Source organism: Rhinoderma darwinii, chromosome 5, assembly GCF_050947455.1.
Source record: "Rhinoderma darwinii isolate aRhiDar2 chromosome 5, aRhiDar2.hap1, whole genome shotgun sequence".
NCBI classification, from domain to species: domain Eukaryota; kingdom Metazoa; phylum Chordata; class Amphibia; order Anura; family Rhinodermatidae; genus Rhinoderma; species Rhinoderma darwinii.
The window spans coordinates 340,580,213-340,604,830 of record NC_134691.1 but is presented as its reverse complement, the minus strand read 5'-3'; the positions used below and the strand labels follow the sequence as shown (position 1 = coordinate 340,604,830).

Here is a 24,618-nt window from a genome sequence, read left to right as displayed (position 1 = left end):
TCGTATATTCTATAGATTCATCACACGCAGAGGGATCTCCTATATTCTATAGATTCATCACACACAGAGGGATCTCCTATATTCTATAGATTCATCACACACAGAGGGATCTCGTATATTCTATAGATTCATCACACGCAGAGGGATCTCGTATATTCTAGATTCATCACACACAGAGGGATCTCGTATATTCTATAGATTCATCACACACAGAGGGATCTCGTATATTCTATAGATTCATCACACACAGAGGGATCTCCTATATTCTATAGATTCATCACACGCAGAGGGATCTCGTATATTCTATAGATTCATCACACGCAGAGGGATCTCGTATATTCTATAGATTCATCACACGCAGAGGGATCTGTTTCCTGCAGTTTTTTCTTCTAATGTTGATGATTATGGGAACAGTTACTGTAAACCCCAAATTGTGTGTCTCAGAATATGAGAATATTGGGTGTTAGTTGCAGCTTGTCGCCTCCTGGTGACTTTCTAATCAGCGAATCAACACAAAACACCCGCAGAGGTTTCCCGAGTCTTTACAATGACGGGTCTGCAGCTCGGTGTCCACAGTCCTGGTATCAGAGGAAAGTACATTGTGCATTACATTGGGAAATCTCGGTCCCAGAGTCTGGAGGAAGAGCAGAGAGGAGTCAGTCCAAGTGTCCTGCGCTCCAGGGTGAAGTGTCCTGCGCTCCAGGGTGAAGTGTCCTGCGCTCCAGGGTGAAGTGTCCTGCGCTCCAGGGTGAAGTGTCCTGCGCTCCAGGGTGAAGTGTCCTGCGCTCCAGGGTGAAGTGTCCTGCGCTCCAGGGTGAAGTGTCCTGCGCTCCAGGGTGAAGTGTCCTGCGCTCCAGGGTGAAGTGTCCTGCGCTCCAGGGTGAAGTGTCCTGCGCTCCAGGGTGAAGTGTCCTGCGCTCCAGGGTGAAGTGTCCTGCGCTCCAGGGTGAAGTGTCCTGCGCTCCAGGGTGAAGTGTCCTGCGCTCCAGGGTGAAGTGTCCTGCGCTCCAGGGTGAAGTGTCCTGCGCTCCAGGGTGAAGTGTCCTGCGCTCCAGGGTGAAGTGTCCTGCGCTCCAGGGTGAAGTGTCCTGCGCTCCAGTGTGAAGTGTCCTGCGCTCCAGTGTGAAGTGTCCTGCGCTCCAGTGTGAAGTGTCCTGCGCTCCAGTGTGAAGTGTCCGCAGTCAGTGATGGTTTGGGGGCCGTGTCATCTGCTGGTGTTGGTCCACTGTGTTATATCAAGTCCGGAGTCAGCGCAGTGTCTAGCGGGACATTTCCCGGCACTTCACACTTCCCTCTGCTGACAGCTTTATGGAGATGCGGATTTCATCTTCCAGCAGGACTTGGCACCGGCCCGCACTGCCAAAAGTGCCAACACCTGGTGTAATAACCACAGTATCACTGCGCCTGATTGGCCAGAAAACTCACCCGACCTAAAACTCATATAAAATCTATAGGATATGGTCAAGAGGAAGATGAGACACCGGACACAACAATGCAGGCGAGCTGAAGACCGATATCAAAAGCAACCTGGGCCTCCATAACACCTCAGCAGTGCCACAGGCTGATACCCCTCCATGCCACGCCGCATTGATAACACCTCAGCAGTGCCACAGGCTGATCACCTCTATGCCACGCCGCATTGATGCAGTAATTCATGCAGAGTCGGAGCCCCGGCCAAGTATTGAGGGCAGATACTGGACAGACTTCTCAGTAAGATGACATTTCGGTATTAAAAATCATTTGTGAAATTGGGCTTCTATAATATTCTCATTTTCTGAGACACTAAATTTTGGGTTTTCAGTAACTGTTCCCAGAATCATCAACATTAAAAGAAAACAATGCTGGAAACAGATCCCTCTGCGTGTGATGAATCTATAGAATATACGAGATCCCTCTGCGTGTGATGAATCTATAGAATATACGAGATCCCTCTGCGTGTGATGAATCTATAGAATATACGAGATCCCTCTGCGTGTGATGAATCTATAGAATATACGAGATCCCTCTGCGTGTGATGAATCTATAGAATATACGAGATCCCTCTGCGTGTGATGAATCTATAGAATATACGAGATCCCTCTGCGTGTGATGAATCTATAGAATATACGAGATCCCTCTGTGTGTGATGAATCTATAGAATATACGAGATCCCTCTGTGTGTGATGAATCTATAGAATATACGAGATCCCTCTGTGTGTGATGAATCTATAGAATATAGGAGATCCCTCTGCGTGTGATGAATCTATAGAATATACGAGATCCCTCTGTGTGTGATGAATCTATAGAATATACGAGATCCCTCTGCGTGTGATGAATCTATAGAATATACGAGATCCCTCTGTGTGAGATGAATCTATAGAATATACGAGATCCCTCTGCGTGTGATGAATCTATAGAATATACGAGATCCCTCTGCGTGTGATGAATCTATAGAATATATGAGAGAGACTTTCTGAATTGAATCACTGAAATAAATGAACTTTTTGTTGATCTTCTAATTCATAGAGAGACTGGTATATATATATATATTATATTTAATCAATCATTTTATTTTTTATTTATTTAATAAATATACTTTTTACAAAAACACCCATGTCACATTTTTGCACTGATTGCCCCGGGGCGGAGGATCCCGGGAGGACAAGATCCGTGCCCTTCTAGCATTTTTCTGTACACAAATCACATATAATAATGCCGGACTGAGCTCAGCTTCCCATCCCCCGACTCACCTTATAGTCCGGTAATTTGGTCATGGCCGGCCATTGCTCCTCAGTCGGGGTTCCGAGCAATGTGAGTTTGGTTAAGGAAAAGTCACAACTACAATGTTGATGTTAGTGCCTGAAAAATGTGCCCCCCCCTCCCCCATGGGGTGTCACATCCACGGCTCAATAAGGATATCGGAAAATCCTCTTCAATTGGTCGTCTACATCGTTTCCGGGAAATAGCGGCCTCCCGGCGTTGGCCAGCTCTGTAAGAATGACAACAGGAAATGTGTGATGCACTGAAGTTTCAAAATTCTACATAAAAATTCCAATAATCCATCATCTGATGGTCCAGAAATCCCAATAAGAAAGCCCGTAATGAAAAGAATCCCGTGCCAGCGGAACAGTACAGTGATCTGATAGTCCGACACCGGTTCCTCTGCGGTGGACGGGGGCGATCAGGAGTCTCCTACATCAGGGGGCCATATATACACATGTATATGTTTGTGTTTTAGAAAGTCCAATAGTTCGGAATATCACATAATCTGCCACTTTGACAATCCATAGATACCGGATTATCAGAATATACTGAGACAATATAGGAAATCTCTCTGCTATCTAAGGATTTCTTCCGTGCAGGTTCTCTGCTCTATGCTGGTCTACGACCTTCCGATAATCCAGAATATCTGACAATTTGGCACCTATTCGATCCCATTGAGATATATATATATATATATATACACACACACACACCTGACATCGTTGTTCGGGGATCACTACCAATGACCATGACCACCCCTCTGCCGGACTATTAGCTAATTGTCTATTAATCTGGCAACTGGGATATTTTTTGCCGGATTATCAGAATTTCCGGATTATAGGAATTAACTTTTATTAATAATATTCTACATATACAAAACGGCAGCGAAACCTTCTAGGAAAACACTGATCAGTTAAATGGTGAAGTGTAAAATAAATATTTACCTGCGAAGATGCAGCCGGCCGACCACATGTCTATAGAAGTGGAGTACAGTTTGGCACCAAATAGAACATCAGGTGGGCGATACCAAAGAGTCACCACCTAGAGGGAGACATGGTAAAAGTGGAACATTCCATAGATAAAAGGGGAACCCCAGGCTGCAAAGTCAAAAGTATTGTAAAAAAACGCCAGGCTCACCTCAGCGGAGTAACAACGTACAGGTATACCGAACGCCCGAGCCAGACCAAAGTCCGCCAGCTTCAACTCTCCATTCTGAAAAGATGAGGTCACATGTAGAAAAAGCCAATATTAACTGCCCCAAGCTGGTAAAAAAAAAACCTCTTACTGAAATAACCACAGGGGGCAGTATTATAGTAGTTATATTCTTGTATATATGGGGCAGTATTATAGTAGTTATATTCTTGTATATAAGAGCAGTATTATAGTAGTTATATTCTTGTATATAAGAGCAGTATTATAGTAGATATATTCTTGTATATAGGGGCAGTATTATAGTAGTTATATTCTTGTATATAGGAGCAGTATTATAGTAGTTATATTCTTGTATATAGGAGCAGTATTATAGTAGTTATATTCTTGTATATAGAGGGCAGTATTATAGTAGTTATATTCTTGTATATAGGGAGCAGTATTATAGTAGTTATATTCTTGTATATAGGGGGCAGTATTATAGTAGTTATATTCTTGTATATAGGGGGCAGTATTATAGTAGTTATATTCTTGTATATAGGGGCAGTATTATAGTAGTTATATTCTTGTATATAGGAGCAGTATTATAGTAGTTATATTCTTGTATATAGAGGCAGTATTATAGTAGTTATATTCTTGTATATAGGGGGCAGTATTATAGTAGTTATATTCTTGTATATAGGGGGCAGTATTATAGTAGTTATATTCTTGTATATAGGGGCAGTATTATAGTAGTTATATTCTTGTATATAGGAGCAGTATTATAGTAGTTATATTCTTGTATATAGGAGCAGTATTATAGTAGTTATATTCTTGTATATAGGGGCAGTATTATAGTAGTTATATTCTTGTATATAGGGGGCAGTATTATAGTAGTTATATTCTTGTATATAGGAGCAGTATTATAGCAGTTATATTCTTGTATATAGGGGCAGTATTATAGTAGTTATATTCTTGTATATAGGGTGCAGTATTATAGTAGTTATATTCTTGTATATAGAGGCAGTATTATAGTAGTTATATTCTTGTATATAGGGGGCAGTATTATAGTAGTTATATTCTTGTATATAGGGGGCAGTATTATAGTAGTTATATTCTTGTATATAGGGGCAGTATTATAGTAGTTATATTCTTGTATATAGGAGCAGTATTATAGTAGTTATATTCTTGTATATAGGAGCAGTATTATAGTAGTTATATTCTTGTATATAGGGGCAGTATTATAGTAGTTATATTCTTGTATATAGGGGGCAGTATTATAGTAGTTATATTCTTGTATATAGGAGCAGTATTATAGCAGTTATATTCTTGTATATAGGGGCAGTATTATAGCAGTTATATTCTTGTATATAGGGACAGTATTATAGTAGTTATATTCTTGTATATAGGGGGCAGTATTATAGTAGTTATGTTCTTGTATATAGGGGCAGTATTATAGTAGTTATATTCTTGTATATAGGGGGCAGTATTATAGTAGTTATATTCTTGTATATAGGGAGCAGTATTATAGTAGTTATATTCTTGTATATAGGGGGCAGTATTATAGTAGTTATATTCTTGTATATAGGGGCAGTATTATAGTAGTTATATTCTTGTATATAGGAGCAGTATTATAGTAGTTATATTCTTGTATATAGGAGCAGTATTATAGTAGATATATTCTTGTATATAGAGGCAGTATTATAGTAGTTATATTCCTGTATATAGGAGTAGTATTATAGTAGTCATATTCTTGTATATAGGAGCAGTATTATAGCAGTTATATTCTTGTATATAGGGGCAGTATTATAGTAGTTATATTCTTGTATATAGGGACAGTATTATAGTAGTTATATTCTTGTATATAGGGGGCAGTATTATAGTAGTTATGTTCTTGTATATAGGGGCAGTATTATAGTAGTTATATTCTTGTATATAGGGGGCAGTATTATAGTAGTTATATTCTTGTATATAGGGAGCAGTATTATAGTAGTTATATTCTTGTATATAGGGGGCAGTATTATAGTAGTTATATTCTTGTATATAGGGGCAGTATTATAGTAGTTATATTCTTGTATATAGGAGCAGTATTATAGTAGTTATATTCTTGTATATAGGAGCAGTATTATAGTAGATATATTCTTGTATATAGAGGCAGTATTATAGTAGTTATATTCCTGTATATAGGAGTAGTATTATAGTAGTCATATTCTTGTATATAGGGGGCAGTATTATAGTAGTTATATTCTTGAATATAGGGGGCAGTATTATAGTAGTTATATTTTTGTATATAGGGGCAGTATTATAGTAGTCATATTCTTGTATATAGGAGCAGTATTATAGTAGTCATATTCTTGTATATAGGAGCAGTATTATAGTAGATATATTCTTGTATATAGAGGCAGTATTATAGTAGTCATATTCCTGTATATAGGAGTAGTATTATAGTAGTCATATTCTTGTATATAGGAGCAGTATTATAGTAGTTATATTCTTGTATATAGGGGCAGTATTATAGTAGTTATATTCTTGTATATAGGAGCATTATAGTAGTTATATTCTTGTATATAGGAGCAGTATTATAGTAGTTATATTCTTGTATATAGGGGCAGTATTATAGTGATTATATTCTTGTATATAGGAGCAGTATTATAGTAGTTATATTCTTGTATATAAGAGCAGTATTATAGTAGTTATATTCTTGTATATAGGGGCAGTCTTATAGTAGTTATATTCTTGTATATAGGGGGCAGTATTATAGTAGTTATATTCTTGTATATAGAGGGCAGTATTATAGTAGTTATATTCTTGTATATAGGGGGCAGTATTATAGTAGTTATATTCTTGTATGTAGGGGCAGTATTACAGTAGTTATATTCTTGTATATAGGAGGGCAGTATTATAGTAGTTATATTCTTGTATATAGGGGCAGTCTTATAGTAGTTATATTCTTGTATATAGGAGCAGTATTATAGTAGTTATATTCTTGTATATAGGAGCAGTATTATAGTAGTTATATTCTTGTATATAGGGGCAGTCTTATAGTAGTTATATTCTTGTATATAGGGGGCAGTATTATAGTAGTTATATTCTTGTATATAGAGGGCAGTATTATAGTAGTTATATTCTTGTATATAGGGGGCAGTATTACAGTAGTTATATTCTTGTATGTAGGGGCAGTATTACAGTAGTTATATTCTTGTATATAGGAGGGCAGTATTATAGTAGTTATATTCTTGTATATGGAGGCAGTATTATAGTAGTTATATTCTTGTATATAGGGGCAGTCTTATAGTAGTTATATTCTTGTATATAGGAGCAGTATTATAGTAGTTATATTCTTGTATATAGAGGCAGTATTATAGTAGTTATATTCTTGTATATAGGAGCAGTATTATAGTAGTTATATTCTTATATATAGGAGCAGTATTATAGTAGATATATTCTTGTATATAGGGGCAGTCTTATAGTAGTTATATTCTTGTATATAGGGGGCAGTATTATAGTAGTTATATTCTTGTATATAGAGGGCAGTATTATAGTAGTTATATTCTTGTATATAGGGGGCAGTATTACAGTAGTTATATTCTTGTATGTAGGGGCAGTATTACAGTAGTTATATTCTTGTATATAGGAGGGCAGTATTATAGTAGTTATATTCTTGTATATGGAGGCAGTATTATAGTAGTTATATTCTTGTATATAGGGGCAGTCTTATAGTAGTTATATTCTTGTATATAGGAGCAGTATTATAGTAGTTATATTCTTGTATATAGGGGGCAGTATTATAGTAGTTATATTCTTGTATATAGGGGCAGTATTATAGTAGTTATATTCTTGTATATAGGGGACAGTATTATAGTAGTTATATTCTTGTATATAGGGGCAGTATTATAGTAGTTATATTCTTGTATATAGGAGGCAGTATTATAGTAGTTATATTCTTGTATATAGGAGGCAGTATTATAGTAGTTATATTCTTGTATATAGGAGCAGTATTATAGTAGTTATATTCTTATATATAGGAGCAGTATTATAGTAGATATATTCTTGTATATAGGAGCAGTATTATAGTAGTTATATTCTTGTATATAGGGGCAGTATTATAGTAGTTATATTCTTGTATATGGAGGCAGTATTATAGTAGTTATATTCTTGTATATAGGGAGCAGTATTATAGTAGTTATATTCTTGTATATAGGGGGCAGTATTATAGTAGTTATATTCTTGTATATAGGAGCAGTATTATAGTAGTTATATTCTTGTATATAGGAGCAGTATTATAGTAGTTATATTCTTGTACATAGGGGCAGTCTTATAGTAGTTATATTCTTGTACATAGGGGCAGTATTATAGTGATTATATTCTTGTATATAGGAGCAGTATTATAGTGATTATATTCTTGTATATAGGAGCAGTATTATAGTAGTTATATTCTTGTATATAGGAGCAGTATTATAGTAGTTATATTCTTGTATATAGGGGCAGTATTATAGTCGTTATATACTTGTATATAGGGGGCAGTATTATAGTACTTATATTCTTGTATATAGGAGCAGTATTATAGTAGTTATATTCTTGTATATAGAGGGCAGTATTATAGTAGTTATATTCTTGTATATAGAGGGCAGTATTATAGTAGTTATATTCTTGTATATAGAGGGCAGTATTATAGTAGTTATATTCTTGTATATAGGGGGCAGTATTATAGTAGTTATATTCTTGTATATAGGGGCAGTATTATAGTAGTTATATTCTTGTATATAGAGGGCAGTATTATAGTAGTTATATTCTTGTATATAGGGGGCAGTATTACAGTAGTTATATTCTTGTATGTAGGGGCAGTATTACAGTAGTTATATTCTTGTATATAGGGGCAGTATTATAGTAGTTATATTCTTGTATATAGAGGGCAGTATTATAGTAGTTATATTCTTGTATATAGGGGGCAGTATTATAGTAGTTATATTCTTGTATATAGGGGCAGTCTTATAGTAGTTATATTCTTGTATATAGGAGCAGTATTATAGTAGTTATATTCTTGTATATAGAGGGCAGTATTATAGTAGTTATATTCTTGTATATAGGGGGCAGTATTATAGTAGTTATATTCTTGTATATAGGGGCAGTCTTATAGTAGTTATATTCTTGTATATAGGAGCAGTATTATAGTAGTTATATTCTTGTATATAGAGGGCAGTATTATAGTAGTTATATTCTTGTATATAGGGGGCAGTATTATAGTAGTTATATTCTTGTATATAGGGGGCAGTATTATAGTAGTTATATTCTTGTATATAGAGGGCAGTATTATAGTAGTTATATTCTTGTATATAGAGGGCAGTATTATAGTAGTTATATTCTTGTATATAGGGGGCAGTATTATAGTAGTTATATTCTTGTATATAGGCGGTAGTATTATAGTAGTTATATTCTTGTATATAGGAGCAGTATTATAGTAGTTATATTCTTATATTTAGGAGCAGTATTATAGTAGATATATTCTTGTATATAGGAGCAGTATTATAGTAGTTATATTCTTGTATATAGGGGGCAGTATTATAGTAGTTATATTCTTGTATATAGGGGGCAGTATTATAGTAGTTATATTCTTGTATATAGGAGCAGTATTATAGTAGTTATATTCTTATATTTAGGAGCAGTATTATAGTAGTTATATTCTTGTATATAGGAGGCAGTATTATAGTAGTTATATTCTTGTATACAGGCGGGCAGTATTATAGTAGTTATATTCTTGTATATAGGCGGGCAGTATTATAGTAGTTATATTCTTGTATATAGGGGGCAGTATTATAGTAGTTATATTCTTGTATATAGGAGCAGTCTTATAGTAGTTATATTCTTGTATATAGGAGTAGTATTATAGTAGTTATATTCTTGTATATAGGAGCAGTCTTATAGTAGTTATATTCTTGTATATAGGGGGCAGTATTATAGTAGTTATATTCTTGTATATAGGGGGCAGTATTATAGTAGTTATATTCTTGTATATAGGGGTAGTATTATAGTAGTTATAATCTTGTATATAGGGAGCAGTATTATAGTAGTTATATTCTTGTATATAGGAGCAGTATTATAGTAGTTATATTCTTGTATATAGGGGCAGTATTATAGTCGTTATATTCTTGTATATAGGGGGCAGTATTATAGTAGTTATATTCTTGTATATAGGAGCAGTATTATAGTAGTTATATTCCTGTATATAGGGTGCAGTATTATAGTAGTTATATTATTGTATATAGGGGGCAGTATTATAGTAGTTATATTCTTGTATATAGGAGCAGTATTATAGTAGTTATATTCTTGTATATAGGAGCAGTATTATAGTCGTTATATTCTTATATTTAGGAGCAGTACTATAGTAGTTATAGTTTTTTTCCCGTCTTCCATGTATTCTTACCCGGTTGATGAGTAGGTTTTGAGGCTTGAGGTCTCGGTGCAAAACGTTGCGACTGTGGCAGAACGCCAGACCTTTCAGCAGCTGATACATGAAGGACTATTGGAGACAGAGGAGCTGTGAGATTCGGTCACACTTTACACAAGGAACTGAATAAAACCATAACAATGTAGATGAATGGAAACCGTCACATCCAGACACAATTCAATGACAATGGACAACCTGCTAACGCGCTCCACGCTCCCCCTTCTTGGGCATGATGTTCAGTTATGTCAAATGTCATGAGGATGACAGATTTGACTACGTGTCGCTATTTGCTCTTTCGGTATCCAGTGTTTTAATAATTTTGTGTCTGTAATAAAATATGAATTTATTTTCTATAGTTGGATGTAAATGTTGCTTGATTTTTTCCTTGCTTTGATAGTCCTTTTTTGGAGGTAAGTAATGGTCAAACAATAACTTGTAATGCCAACATGTGGGTCACCGTATAATGAAAGTGGCAAAAAGATGGCATGAATACCGGATATGGATAGGATAGAATATAAGAGATATATATATAAAAAAAAAAAAAAAAAAAAAAAAAAAAAAAAAAAAAAAAATCGCTTTATAACCCATATATATCCAACTACAAAAATAAATTCGAATAGAACGCACGACGCGGTAATACACGATGCGCAGAGACGCCGGGGCGAAAATCACGATGCGATCAGAACCACGTACAATATAGGCCATAAAAACCACGACTAAAGACCCACAGACCCCATATGTAGAACAATGGCGCTAGATCAACAAAGAGCAATGGAAGTCACCGGAACAACTCACTTTTACGATTTCTGGGTCCAGGTCGCCATTACAGCTGTCAAAGTATTTTTTTAGATCCTGTAATACAAAGGACGGAGAAATGAATACGGCTTCGTTCACATCTGCGTCAGTGTCCCGTTCCGACGTCAGTCGACTACGCTATTGATTCCGGCAAAACGACGGAACCCTCGAACAACTGAGACAAACGGAAACCATAAGGACCGGACCCGTCACTATTGAAATCAATGGTGATGGAAACCTTTGGTTACCGTTTGTCAGTCAGGGTCCCGTTCTGACGGAAAGCTCCGATGGATGGGACCCTGGCGCAGATGTGAGCGAAGCCTAAGGGTATGTGCACACGCTAGCTGTCATTTACGGCTGAAATGACAGCCTGTTTTCAGAAGAAAACAGCTGCGTCGTTTCAGCCGTAAAAGCAGCTCCTCGTATTATGCGAGGCTTCTGAGACGCTCGTAAATCTTGAGCTGCTCTTCATTGAGTTCAATGAGGAACGGCTCAAATTACGTGGCAAAGAAGTGCCCTGCATATAATGTATAGAAGTGTCCCGCATATAATGTATATAAGTGTCCCGCATATAATGTATATAAGTGTCCCGCATATAATGTATATAAGTGTCCCGCATATAATGTATATAAGTGTCCCGCATATAATGTATATAAGTGTCCCGCATATAATGTATATAAGTGTCCCGCATATAATGTATAGAAGTGTCCCGCATATAATGTATATAAGTGTCCCGCATATAATGTATAGAAGTCTCCCGCATATAATGTATAGAAGTGTCCCGCATATAATGTATAGAAGTGTCCCGCATATAATGTATAGAAGTGTCCCGCATATAATGTATATAAGTGTCCCGCATATAATGTATATAAGTGTCCCGCATATAATGTATATAAGTGTCCCGCATATAATGTATATAAGTGTCCCGCATATAATGTATATAAGTGTCCCGCATATAATGTATAGAAGTGTCCTGCATATAATGTATAGAAGTGTCCTGCATATAATGTATATAAGTGTCCCGCATATAATGTATATAAGTGTCCCGCATATAATGTATATAAGTGTCCCGCATATAATGTATATAAGTGTCCCGCATATAATGTATATAAGTGTCCCGCATATAAATGTATAGAAGTGTCCCGCATATAATGTATATAAGTGTCCCGCATATAATGTATATAAGTGTCCCGCATATAATGTATATAAGTGTCCCGCATATAATGTATAGAAGTGTCCCGCATATAATGTATATAAGTGTCCCGCATATAAATGTATAGAAGTGTCCCGCATATAAATGTATATAAGTGTCCCGCATATAATGTATATAAGTGTCGCGCATATAATGTATATAAGTGTCCCGCATATAATGTATATAAGTGTCGCGCATATAATGTATATAAGTGTCGCGCATATAATGTATATAAGTGTCCCGCATATAATGTATATAAGTGTCCCGCATATAATGTATATAAGTGTCCCGCATATAATGTATATAAGTGTCCTGCATATAATGTATATAAGTGTCCTGCATATAATGTATATAAGTGTTCCGCATATAATGTATATAAGTGTCCCGCATATAATGTATATAAGTGTTCCGCATATAATGTATATAAGTGTCCCGCATATAATGTATATAAGTGTCCCGCATATAATGTATATAAGTGTCCTGCATATAATGTATATAAGTGTCCTGCATATAATGTATATACGTGTCCTGCATATAATGTATATAAGTGTCCCGCATATAATGTATATAAGTGTCCCGCATATGATGTATATAAGTGTCCCGCATATAATGTATATAAGTGTCCTGCATATAATGTATAGAAGTGTCCGGCATATAATGTATATAAGTGTCGCGCATATAATGTATATAAGTGTCGCGCATATAATGTATATAAGTGTCCCGCATATAATGTATAGAAGTGTCCCGCATATAATGTATAGAAGTGTCCCGCATATAATGTATATAAGTGTCCCGCATATAATGTATATAAGTGTCCTGCATATAATGTATATAAGTGTCCTGCATATAATGTATATAAGTGTCCCGCATATAATGTATATAAGTGTCCCGCATATAATGTATATAAGTGTCCCGCATATGTATATAAGTGTCCCGCATATAATGTATATAAGTGTCCCGCATATAATGTATATAAGTGTCCCGCATATAATGTATATAAGTGTCCTGCATATAATGTATATAAGTGTCCTGCATATAATGTATATAAGTGTCCCGCATATAATGTATATAAGTGTCCCGCATATAATGTATATAAGTGTCCCGCATATAAATGTATAGAAGTGTCCCGCATATAATGTATATAAGTGTCCTGCATATAATGTATATAAGTGTCCTGCACTTCTTTGCCGAGGCAGTCCATTTACGCGTCGTCGTTTGACAGCTGTCAAATGACGACGCGTAAATGACAGGTCGTCGGCACAGTACGTCGGCAAACCCATTCAAATGAATGGGCAGATGTTTGCCGACGTATTGTAGCCCTATTTTCAGGCGTAAAACGAGGCATAATACGCCTCGTTTAAGCCTGAAAATAGGTTGTGTGAACCCAGCCTAAGAGAGACAAGCGAAGGCTGGATTTACACGGATCAATTATTACCCCTTAACCCTTTAAAAACAGACATTTTTTTCATTTTTCACTCGCCGCCTTCCAAGAGCCATAACGTTTTTATTTTTCCGTCAATAGAGCGCTGTGAGGGCTGATTTTTTTGCGGGAGGAGTTGTAGTTTCTACTGTCACCATTTAAAGTACCATATAATGTACTGGGAAACGGGAAAGAAATTCTGTGTGAGCTGAAATTGGAAAAAACGTATTCCCCCATTGTTTTTTGTCTTTCGCCGTGCTGAAAAACGGCAACTTAACTTTATTCTGCGGCTCAATACGACCACGGTGACACCAAATTTAGAGAGTTTTTTTATTTTATCTTTTACAAAGAATAATTAAAAATTTTATTTTATTTTTTTTAAAGTGTTGATACATTCGGAGAGTCATAACTAATTTTTTGCGGGACGAGCTGTCGTTTTTATCGGTACATACAGCTTTTTGATCCCTTTATTTTTGCTACAGTGACCAACAATAACGGTATATTGTAATAGTTCGGACTTCTACAGATGTGGCAATAAAAATTCGGTTTATTTTTTACATTACTTCAGACGGGAAAAAATGGGAAAAGGTGTTTTTTTTTTTTAACTTTTAATATTTTTTTTTACTTTTAACAACTTTTTTTTTTTTTTTTTTACCCTCCATACTTCCCTATGACACTGATCACGTACATAATGCGTCAGGGGGTTAAAGGGTTATTCCCATCTCAGACATGTATGGTACAGGTAGGCGGCTGCTGGCTGTTGCTCAGCTGTTCCCCTAAAATGGTTGTACAGGATTAATAAAAACTTGGCTGCAATTTTCCAAAAACAGCGCCCCATCTGTCCACAGGTTAAGTGTGGTAATGCAGCTCAGACCCATTCGCTTCAATATAGCGGAGCTGCAATACCAGACACAACCCATGGACGGGTGTGGCGCTGTTTTTGGAAGATAGCAATGTTTTTCTAAACCTGGACAACCCCTTTTAACGCCTATAGAAGTGAATGGAGAGAGCCGCACACATGCACCTCACCAGACGGGACTGGGATCGAAGGACTCCCATTCTCCACAAAGACTCATGTCCCACAGGCGAGACCTCCACCCAACAGACATTTATGGCATATCCGGTGACTGTACGGCAGGTCAATACTATCTATTGCTCCCTGTTATCAGCCATCAGGCTAGGGAGAGTTAGGACTGATCACTACAATCCATTGACTGACATTTACCAGATGAGTTTAAATCGTAAAGTCTGCAAATAATTCCTCCTGACTGGACCCCCGGAGCATATACGAGGTCCGGCCACCACTCACCTGATCACAATACTCAAAGACCAGCGTCAGCTTCTTGTCACTGTGAAGAACATCGTGTAACCTGCCAACAAGCAATGAATGACAGCGTGAGGAAGAGCGGATGACTATGGCAGAGCCACGTGGGCTGTATGGTTCCCTGGTACCGAGCCGCATGGCCCCCCGTAAGCTGCAGCACAGACCCTGTCGGGTGCCGTACATACAGGAAAAATATAGCCATACAACTCCGTCCAGGAAAAAAAAAAAATGGGACAAAAATCTGGTTACTAAAGCAAGCGGAGGTAGTGAATACCATGGTGACTGCTGCCAAACTGCTTTCAACTTCTCTGCGCTGCTAATCCAGGTTTGATCTGCAGAGATCACGTCGTGTCAGGTTGCTAGGGATACACAGTCTTTTCAATACGGTTGTCAGGCAGGATGTCCCTAGCAACCAGTCTGTCTCAGTACTTCAGCTCAAGGCAAAATGGTTACTAAGCGGAGGGCAGAGAAGGGGCGAGGAGGCCGGGCAGGAATCACTCTTCACTTGTCTCTCTCACTGCCGTAGTAATCAGATTGGTGGCATATCCCTGTCAGTCCTCCAGATGGGACAGGGTCCCTGCGGAGAAACGCCATCCATTTCTATCAGCATTATACCCCTTTATAGGTCCCTAAAAAGCCGCCATTCTTTTATTTCTCCCTTCCCCCGATTGAGAAGTCTTTTTATCTCTCTACGTGCCGGACAGAGCGGTTTAGGTTCCCGCCACATTGGCGCCGAGTGGTGGAGACCCCCCCAGTGTCTTTTATTCATGTATTAGCATATCAGCCGCCAAAATGAACAGGGCCGATGGCGGGGGAAGGAGGCACCTAGGGGAAGCTCACCAATCAGGGGAAGGCAGGAATAAAAAGGTACGGTGGCGATTTAGCTTTTTTGGGTATTTGACGTGTCCCCTTTAATTGGCCCCCATTGTGCGTGCGACAGGACGATGTCCGTGCTAGAAGAATAGAATTAATACAGCGGTCGCCTTCTTACCTTACGATGTTCTTGTGTTTCAGCTCCTTCAGTAAGCAGATCTCTCGGAGGGCAGAGCTGGGGACCCCCTGTAGAGACAGATGGGGGTCTGACATATAGAGAACAGAGACCCCTTATACAGAGCACGTACCTTCAGCGACGCGGCCCCGCTCACCTCATCATCGTCGTCCAGCCTCACGCGTTTCAGAGCCACGATCTCATGGGTCTCCCGATTCTTCGCTTTGAACACCGTGCCGTAAGTACCTGCCGTGAGACGCAGCAGACGGAGTTTTATACCACACGGACTAACCATTACCAACTATACATTCCCTGAATGAGGGCGGAAGTGAAGAAAACTGGAAGATGGGCAGGAGAGACACGTCGTCACCGCTGCGCCATTCACAACACCACAAACTAAAGAATCAATGACATCATCAGGAATCACGACTCCCTGAGCAGAAACCTCCACACGGGGGACGCAGGACTGACACCAGCCATGTCTCTCCTGCCTCCTTGTTTCTATAAAGAACTGTTAGCATAGATGATACTATAGAGGAGGATGAGGACAGTAGTCCAATGCTATGGAGGAGGAGGAGGTTGAGGACAGTAGTCCAATGCTATGGAGGAGGAGCAGGTTGAGGACAGTAGTCCGACGCTATGGAGGAGGAGGAGGACAGTAGTCCGACGCTATGGAGGAGGAGGAGGACAGTAGTCCGACGCTATGGAGGAGGAGGAGGACAGTAGTCCGACGCTATGGAGGAGGAGGAGGACAGTAGTCCGACGCTATGGAGGAGGAGGAGGACAGTAGTCCGACGCTATGGAGGAGGAGGAGGACAGTAGTCCGACGCTATGGAGGAGGAGGAGGACAGTAGTCCGACGCTATGGAGGAGGAGGAGGACAGTAGTCCGACGCTATGGAGGAGGAGGAGGACAGTAGTCCGACGCTATGGAGGAGGAGGAGGACAGTAGTCCGACGCTATGGAGGAGGAGGAGGACAGTAGTCCGACGCTATGGAGGAGGAGGAGGACAGTAGTCCGACGCTATGGAGGAGGAGGAGGACAGTAGTCCGACGCTATGGAGGAGGAGGAGGACAGTAGTCCGACGCTATGGAGGAGGAGGAGGACAGTAGTCCGACGCTATGGAGGAGGAGGAGGACAGTAGTCCGACGCTATGGAGGAGGAGGAGGACAGTAGTCCGACGCTATGGAGGAGGAGGAGGACAGTAGTCCGACGCTATGGAGGAGGAGGAGGACAGTAGTCCGACGCTATGGAGGAGGAGGAGGACAGTAGTCCGACGCTATGGAGGAGGAGGAGGACAGTAGTCCGACGCTATGGAGGAGGAGGAGGACAGTAGTCCGACGCGATGGAAGAGGGATGAGGACAGTAGTCCGACGCGATGGAAGAGGGATGAGGACAGTAGTCCGACGCGATGGAAGAGGGATGAGGACAGTAGTCCGACGCTCTGGAAGAGGGATGAGGACAGTAGTCCGACGCTCTGGAGGGGGATGAGGACAGTAGTCCGACGCTCTGGAGGGGGATGAGGACAGTAGTCCGACGCTCTGGAGGGGGATGAGGACAGTAGTCCGACGCTCTGGAGGGGGATGAGGACAGTAGTCCGACGCTCTGGAGGGGGATGAGGACAGTAGTCCGACGCTCTGGAGGGGGATGAGGACAGTAGTCCGACGCTCTGGAGGGGGATGAGGACAGTAGTCCGACGCTCTGGAGGGGGATGAGGACAGTAGTCCGACGCTCTGGAGGGGGATGAGGACAGTAGTCCGACGCTCTGGAGGGGGATGAGGACAGTAGTCCGACGCTCTGGAGGGGGATGAGGACAGTAGTCCGACGCTCTGGAGGGGGATGAGGACAGTAGTCCGACGCTCTGGAGGGGGATGAGGACAGTAGTCCGACGCTCTGGAGGGGGATGAGGACAGTAGTCCGACGCTCTGGAGGGGGATGAGGACAGTAGTCCGACGCTCTGGAGGGGGATGAGGACAGTAGTCCGACGCTCTGGAGGGGGATGAGGACAGTAGTCCGACGCTCTGGAGGGGGATGAGGACAGTAGTCCGACGCTCTGGAGGGGGATGAGGACAGTAGTCCGACGCTCTGGAGGGGGATGAGGACAGTAGTCCGACGCTCTGGAGGGGGATGAGGACAGTAGTCCGACGCTCTGGAGGGGGATGAGGACAGTAGTCCGACGCTCTGGAGGGGGATGAGGACAGTAGTCCGACGCTCTGGAGGGGGATGAGGACAGTAGTCCGACGCTCTGGAGGGGGATGAGGACAGTAGTCCGACGCTCTGGAGGGGGATGAGGACAGTAGTCCGACGCTCTGGAGGGGGATGAGGACAGTAGTCCGACGCTCTGGAGGGGGATGAGGACAGTAGTCCGACGCTCTGGAGGGGGATGAGGACAGTAGTCCGACGCTCTGGAGGGGGATGAGGACAGTAGTCCGACGCTCTGGAGGGGGATGAGGACAGTAGTCCGACGCTCTGGAGGGGGATGAGGACAGTAGTCCGACGCTCTGGAGGGGGATGAGGACAGTAGTCCGACGCTCTGGAGGGGGATGAGGACAGTAGTCCGACGCTCTGGAGGGGGATGAGGACAGTAGTCCGACGCTCTGGAGGGGGATGAGGACAGTAGTCCGACGCTCTGGAGGGGGATGAGGACAGTAGTCCGACGCTCTGGAGGGGGATGAGGACAGTAGTCCGACGCTCTGGAGGGGGATGAGGACAGTAGTCCGACGCTCTGGAGGGGGATGAGGACAGTAGTCCGACGCTCTGGAGGGGGATGAGGACAGTAGTCCGACGCTCTGGAGGGGGATGAGGACAGTAGTCCGACGCTCTGGAGGGGGATGAGGACAGTAGTCCGACGCTCTGGAGGGGGATGAGGACAGTAGTCCGACGCTCTGGAGGGGGATGAGGACAGTAGTCCGACGCTCTGGAGGGGGATGAGGACAGTAGTCCGACGCTCTGGAGGGGGATGAGGACAGTAGTCCGACGCTCTGGAGGGGGATGAGGACAGTAGTCCGACGCTCTGGAGGGGGATGAGGACAGTAGTCCGACGCTCTGGAGGGGGATGAGGACAGTAGTCCGACGCTCTGGAGGGGGATGAGGACAGTAGTCCGACGCTCTGGAGGGGGATGAGGACAGTAGTCCGACGCTCTGGAGGGGGATGAGGACAGTAGTCCGACGCTCTGGAGGGGGATGAGGACAGTAGTCCGACGCTCTGGAGGGGGATGAGGACAGTAGTCCGACGCTCTGGAGGGGGATGAGGACAGTAGTCCGACGCTCTGGAGGGGGATGAGGACAGTAGTCCGACGCTCTGGAGGGGGATGAGGACAGTAGTCCGACGCTCTGGAGGGGGATGAGGACAGTAGTCCGACGCTCTGGAGGGGGATGAGGACAGTAGTCCGACGCTCTGGAGGGGGATGAGGACAGTAGTCCGACGCTCTGGAGGGGGATGAGGACAGTAGTCCGACGCTCTGGAGGGGGATGAGGACAGTAGTCCGACGCTCTGGAGGGGGATGAGGACAGTAGTCCGACGCTCTGGAGGGGGATGAGGACAGTAGTCCGACGCTCTGGAGGGGGATGAGGACAGTAGTCCGACGCTCTGGAGGGGGATGAGGACAGTAGTCCGACGCTCTGGAGGGGGATGAGGACAGTAGTCCGACGCTCTGGAGGGGGATGAGGACAGTAGTCCGACGCTCTGGAGGGGGATGAGGACAGTAGTCCGACGCTCTGGAGGGGGATGAGGACAGTAGTCCGACGCTCTGGAGGGGGATGAGGACAGTAGTCCGACGCTCTGGAGGGGGATGAGGACAGTAGTCCGACGCTCTGGAGGGGGATGAGGACAGTAGTCCGACGCTCTGGAGGGGGATGAGGACAGTAGTCCGACGCTCTGGAGGGGGATGAGGACAGTAGTCCGACGCTCTGGAGGGGGATGAGGACAGTAGTCCGACGCTCTGGAGGGGGATGAGGACAGTAGTCCGACGCTCTGGAGGGGGATGAGGACAGTAGTCCGACGCTCTGGAGGGGGATGAGGACAGTAGTCCGACGCTCTGGAGGGGGATGAGGACAGTAGTCCGACGCTCTGGAGGGGGATGAGGACAGTAGTCCGACGCTCTGGAGGGGGATGAGGACAGTAGTCCGACGCTCTGGAGGGGGATGAGGACAGTAGTCCGACGCTCTGGAGGGGGATGAGGACAGTAGTCCGACGCTCTGGAGGGGGATGAGGACAGTAGTCCGACGCTCTGGAGGGGGATGAGGACAGTAGTCCGACGCTCTGGAGGGGGATGAGGACAGTAGTCCGACGCTCTGGAGGGGGATGAGGACAGTAGTCCGACGCTCTGGAGGGGGATGAGGACAGTAGTCCGACGCTCTGGAGGGGGATGAGGACAGTAGTCCGACGCTCTGGAGGGGGATGAGGACAGTAGTCCGACGCTCTGGAGGGGGATGAGGACAGTAGTCCGACGCTCTGGAGGGGGATGAGGACAGTAGTCCGACGCTCTGGAGGGGGATGAGGACAGTAGTCCGACGCTCTGGAGGGGGATGAGGACAGTAGTCCGACGCTCTGGAGGGGGATGAGGACAGTAGTCCGACGCTCTGGAGGGGGATGAGGACAGTAGTCCGACGCTCTGGAGGGGGATGAGGACAGTAGTCCGACGCTCTGGAGGGGGATGAGGACAGTAGTCCGACGCTCTGGAGGGGGATGAGGACAGTAGTCCGACGCTCTGGAGGGGGATGAGGACAGTAGTCCGACGCTCTGGAGGGGGATGAGGACAGTAGTCCGACGCTCTGGAGGGGGATGAGGACAGTAGTCCGACGCTCTGGAGGGGGATGAGGACAGTAGTCCGACGCTCTGGAGGGGGATGAGGACAGTAGTCCGACGCTCTGGAGGGGGATGAGGACAGTAGTCCGACGCTCTGGAGGGGGATGAGGACAGTAGTCCGACGCTCTGGAGGGGGATGAGGACAGTAGTCCGACGCTCTGGAGGGGGATGAGGACAGTAGTCCGACGCTCTGGAGGGGGATGAGGACAGTAGTCCGACGCTCTGGAGGGGGATGAGGACAGTAGTCCGACGCTCTGGAGGGGGATGAGGACAGTAGTCCGACGCTCTGGAGGGGGATGAGGACAGTAGTCCGACGCTCTGGAGGGGGATGAGGACAGTAGTCCGACGCTCTGGAGGGGGATGAGGACAGTAGTCCGACGCTCTGGAGGGGGATGAGGACAGTAGTCCGACGCTCTGGAGGGGGATGAGGACAGTAGTCCGACGCTCTGGAGGGGGATGAGGACAGTAGTCCGACGCTCTGGAGGGGGATGAGGACAGTAGTCCGACGCTCTGGAGGGGGATGAGGACAGTAGTCCGACGCTCTGGAGGGGGATGAGGACAGTAGTCCGACGCTCTGGAGGGGGATGAGGACAGTAGTCCGACGCTCTGGAGGGGGATGAGGACAGTAGTCCGACGCTCTGGAGGGGGATGAGGACAGTAGTCCGACGCTCTGGAGGGGGATGAGGACAGTAGTCCGACGCTCTGGAGGGGGATGAGGACAGTAGTCCGACGCTCTGGAGGGGGATGAGGACAGTAGTCCGACGCTCTGGAGGAGGATGAGGACACAGTAGTCCGACGCTCTGGAGGAGGATGAGGACACAGTAGTCCGACGCTCTGGAGGAGGATGAGGACACAGTAGTCCGACGCTCTGGAGGAGGATGAGGACAGTAGTCCAACGCTATGGAGGAGGATGAGGACAGTAGTCCAACGCTATGGAGGAGGAGGAGGACAGTAGTCCAACGCTCTGGAGGAGGAGGACGACAGTAGTCCGACGCTCTGGAGGAGGATGAGGACAGTAGTCCGACGCTATGGAGGAGGATGAGGACAGTAGTCCGACGCTCTGGAGGAGGATGAGGACAGTAGTCCAACGCTCTGGAGGAGGATGAGGACAGTAGTCCAACGCTATGGAGGAGGATGAGGACAGTAGTCCAACGCTATGGAGGAGGATGAGGACAGTAGTCCGACGCTCTGGAGGGGATGAGGACAGTAGTCCGACGCTATGGAGGAGGATAGTAGTCTGATGCTATGGAGGAGGAGGAGGACAGTAGTCTGATGCTATGGAGGAGGAGGATGAGGACAGTAGTACGAGTCTATGGAGGAGGATGAGGACAGTAGTCCAACGCTATGGAGGAGGATGAGGACAGTAGTCCGATGCTCTGGAGGGGGATGAGGACAGTAGTACGAACCTATGGAGGAGGAGGACAGTAGTCCGCCGCTATGGAGGAGGATGAGGACAGTAGTCTGACGCTATGGAGGAGTATGAGGACAGTAGTCTGACGCTATGGAGGAAGATGAGGACAGTAGTCTGACGCTATGGAGGAGTATGAGGACAGTAGTCTGATGCTATGGAGGAAGATGAGGACAGTGGTACGATGCTATGGAGGAAGATGAGGACAGTAGTACAATGCTATGGAGGAGGATGAGGACAGTAGTCGGACGCTATGGAGGAGGATGAGGACAGTAGTCCAACGCTATGGAGGAGGATGAGGACAGTAGTCCAACGCTATGGAGGAGGATGAGGACAGTAGTCCGACGCTCTGGAGGAGGATGAGGACAGTAGTCCAACGCTATGGAGGAGGATGAGGACAGTAGTCCAACGCTATGGAGGAGGATGAGGACAGTAGTCCAACGCTATGGAGGAGGATGAGGACAGTAGTCCAACGCTATGGAGGAGGATGAGGACAGTAGTCCGACGCTCTGGAGGGGATGAGGACAGTAGTCCGACGCTATGGAGGAGGATAGTAGTCTGATGCTATGGAGGAGGAGGAGGACAGTAGTCTGATGCTATGGAGGAGGAGGGTGAGGACAGTAGTACGAGTCTATGGAGGAGGATGAGGACAGTAGTCCAACGCTCTGGAGGAGGATAGTAGTCTGATGCTATGGAGGAGGAGGAGGACAGTAGTCTGATGCTATGGAGGAGGAGGGTGAGGACAGTAGTACGAGTCTATGGAGGAGGATGAGGACAGTAGTCCAACGCTATGGAGGAGGATGAGGACAGTAGTCCGATGCTCTGGAGGGGGATGAGGACAGTAGTACGAACCTATGGAGGAGGATGAGGACAGTAGTCTGACGCTATGGAGGAGTATGAGGACAGTAGTCTGACGCTATGGAGGAAGATGAGGACAGTAGTCTGACGCTATGGAGGAGTATGAGGACAGTAGTCGGATGCTATGGAGGAGGATGAGGACAGTGGTACGATGCTATGGAGGAAGATGAGGACAGTGGTACGATGCTATGGAGGAAGATGAGGACAGTAGTACAATGCTATGGAGGAGGATGAGGACAGTAGTCGGACGCTATGGAGGAAGAGGAGGACAGTAGTCCGATGCTATGGAGGAGGATGAGGACAGTAGTCTGATGCTATGTAGGAAGATGAGGACAGTAGTACGATGCTATGGAGGAGGATGACAGTAGTCTGATAATAGGGCCCTTATGGCAATAAAATACCCCTATAAGTACGTGCAGGCCGCACATCCTCGGCCTTTCCTAGTCGCCTCCGCGGGTTTTCTCACCTTCTCCGATCTTTTCCAGCTTCTCGTATTTCTGCATCTCGCTGCTGTCAGGCCTCTTCCGGAATGCGCATGCGCGAAAATCTGACCACGCCCAACCTCTAATCTATGCATAAAGGACGAGCAAAAAGGCGTTCTCCTGACCAATAGCTATAGACTTTCGGATGACGTCATCCTAGAACTAATTTCCATGGTAATAAACAGACGCTGTGCCCGCCCATCTTTTGAGTACGCAGTTACCATGGGGCTGTGGGTGGAGCCATCCTCGGTTGTTTAATTTCGGCCATATTTGTACACCCATCATAAAGTTTAGAGGACACATTTTTTTTGAATGACAGCAAGCAGAGGTCTTGAAAACCGTGAATAGTTGACACAGAAAGCCTATTGGAGAACTGTATAACTTTTCATTATATTAATAAAAATATGTGCCGATTCCGGAAAAAAAATCCTTTAACCAATTACGCTTACCACCGTCTATATAGGACACAGCCGCAGTGACATGTCGTGATTAGTCTCTTGACTGCATTCTCCATAGGCTCAGAAATAAACGCATATCTGGTTACGACCTGACAGTTGTGATGTGACCAGAAGGATAGAGTTAAATTGACCCATGTACGGCGGACTTAGGCTTCGTTCACATCTGCGTTGTGTCATCCGTTTTAGCATATCCGTTGAAATAAAAAAGAAATGGACAGACTAAATGCAACGGAAGGTAAAATATGTTCGTGATATCAATGGTGACGGAAACATTGCTAATGGTTTCCGTTCGTCACCATTCCAACAAATCAATAGCGCAGTCGGCTCCGCTATTGATTCCGTCATTAAAACGGAAAACTGCCGGAATGGTGACGAACGTAAACCATTTGCAATGTTTCCGTCACCATTGATATCAATGGTGACGGAAACGTTAGCTGTGGTTTCAGTTTGACTTTCCGTTGCGGAGTTCACCCGACGGAAACCTCCGACAGAACCCTGGAACGGAAAGCCAACGCTGATGTGAACAGGCACTAACCGAGCACAACTGACACGAAAATAAAACCCATTGAAAGC

General features: G+C 44.1%; 1 protein-coding gene across 1 annotated transcript in view; it reads right to left on the bottom strand.

Moving 5' to 3' along the window:
- The window catches only part of CDK5 (cyclin dependent kinase 5), a 28,228-nt gene extending 4,551 nt beyond the window's left edge, over positions 1-23,677 (bottom strand). Inside the window, exons 1-10 of the mRNA XM_075827829.1 lie at positions 23,572-23,677; positions 16,192-16,280; positions 16,038-16,105; positions 15,032-15,092; positions 11,111-11,167; positions 10,292-10,387; positions 3,880-3,954; positions 3,687-3,783; positions 2,899-2,968; positions 2,730-2,790 (exon numbers count right to left, since the gene is read on the bottom strand). Coding sequence (XP_075683944.1) covers positions 2,730-2,790; positions 2,899-2,968; positions 3,687-3,783; positions 3,880-3,954; positions 10,292-10,387; positions 11,111-11,167; positions 15,032-15,092; positions 16,038-16,105; positions 16,192-16,280; positions 23,572-23,608 — 711 coding nt within the window. The 5' untranslated portion in view covers positions 23,609-23,677. The remainder of the gene's footprint in view (positions 1-2,729; positions 2,791-2,898; positions 2,969-3,686; positions 3,784-3,879; positions 3,955-10,291; positions 10,388-11,110; positions 11,168-15,031; positions 15,093-16,037; positions 16,106-16,191; positions 16,281-23,571) is intronic.
- Positions 23,678-24,618: the final 941 nt, after the last annotated feature.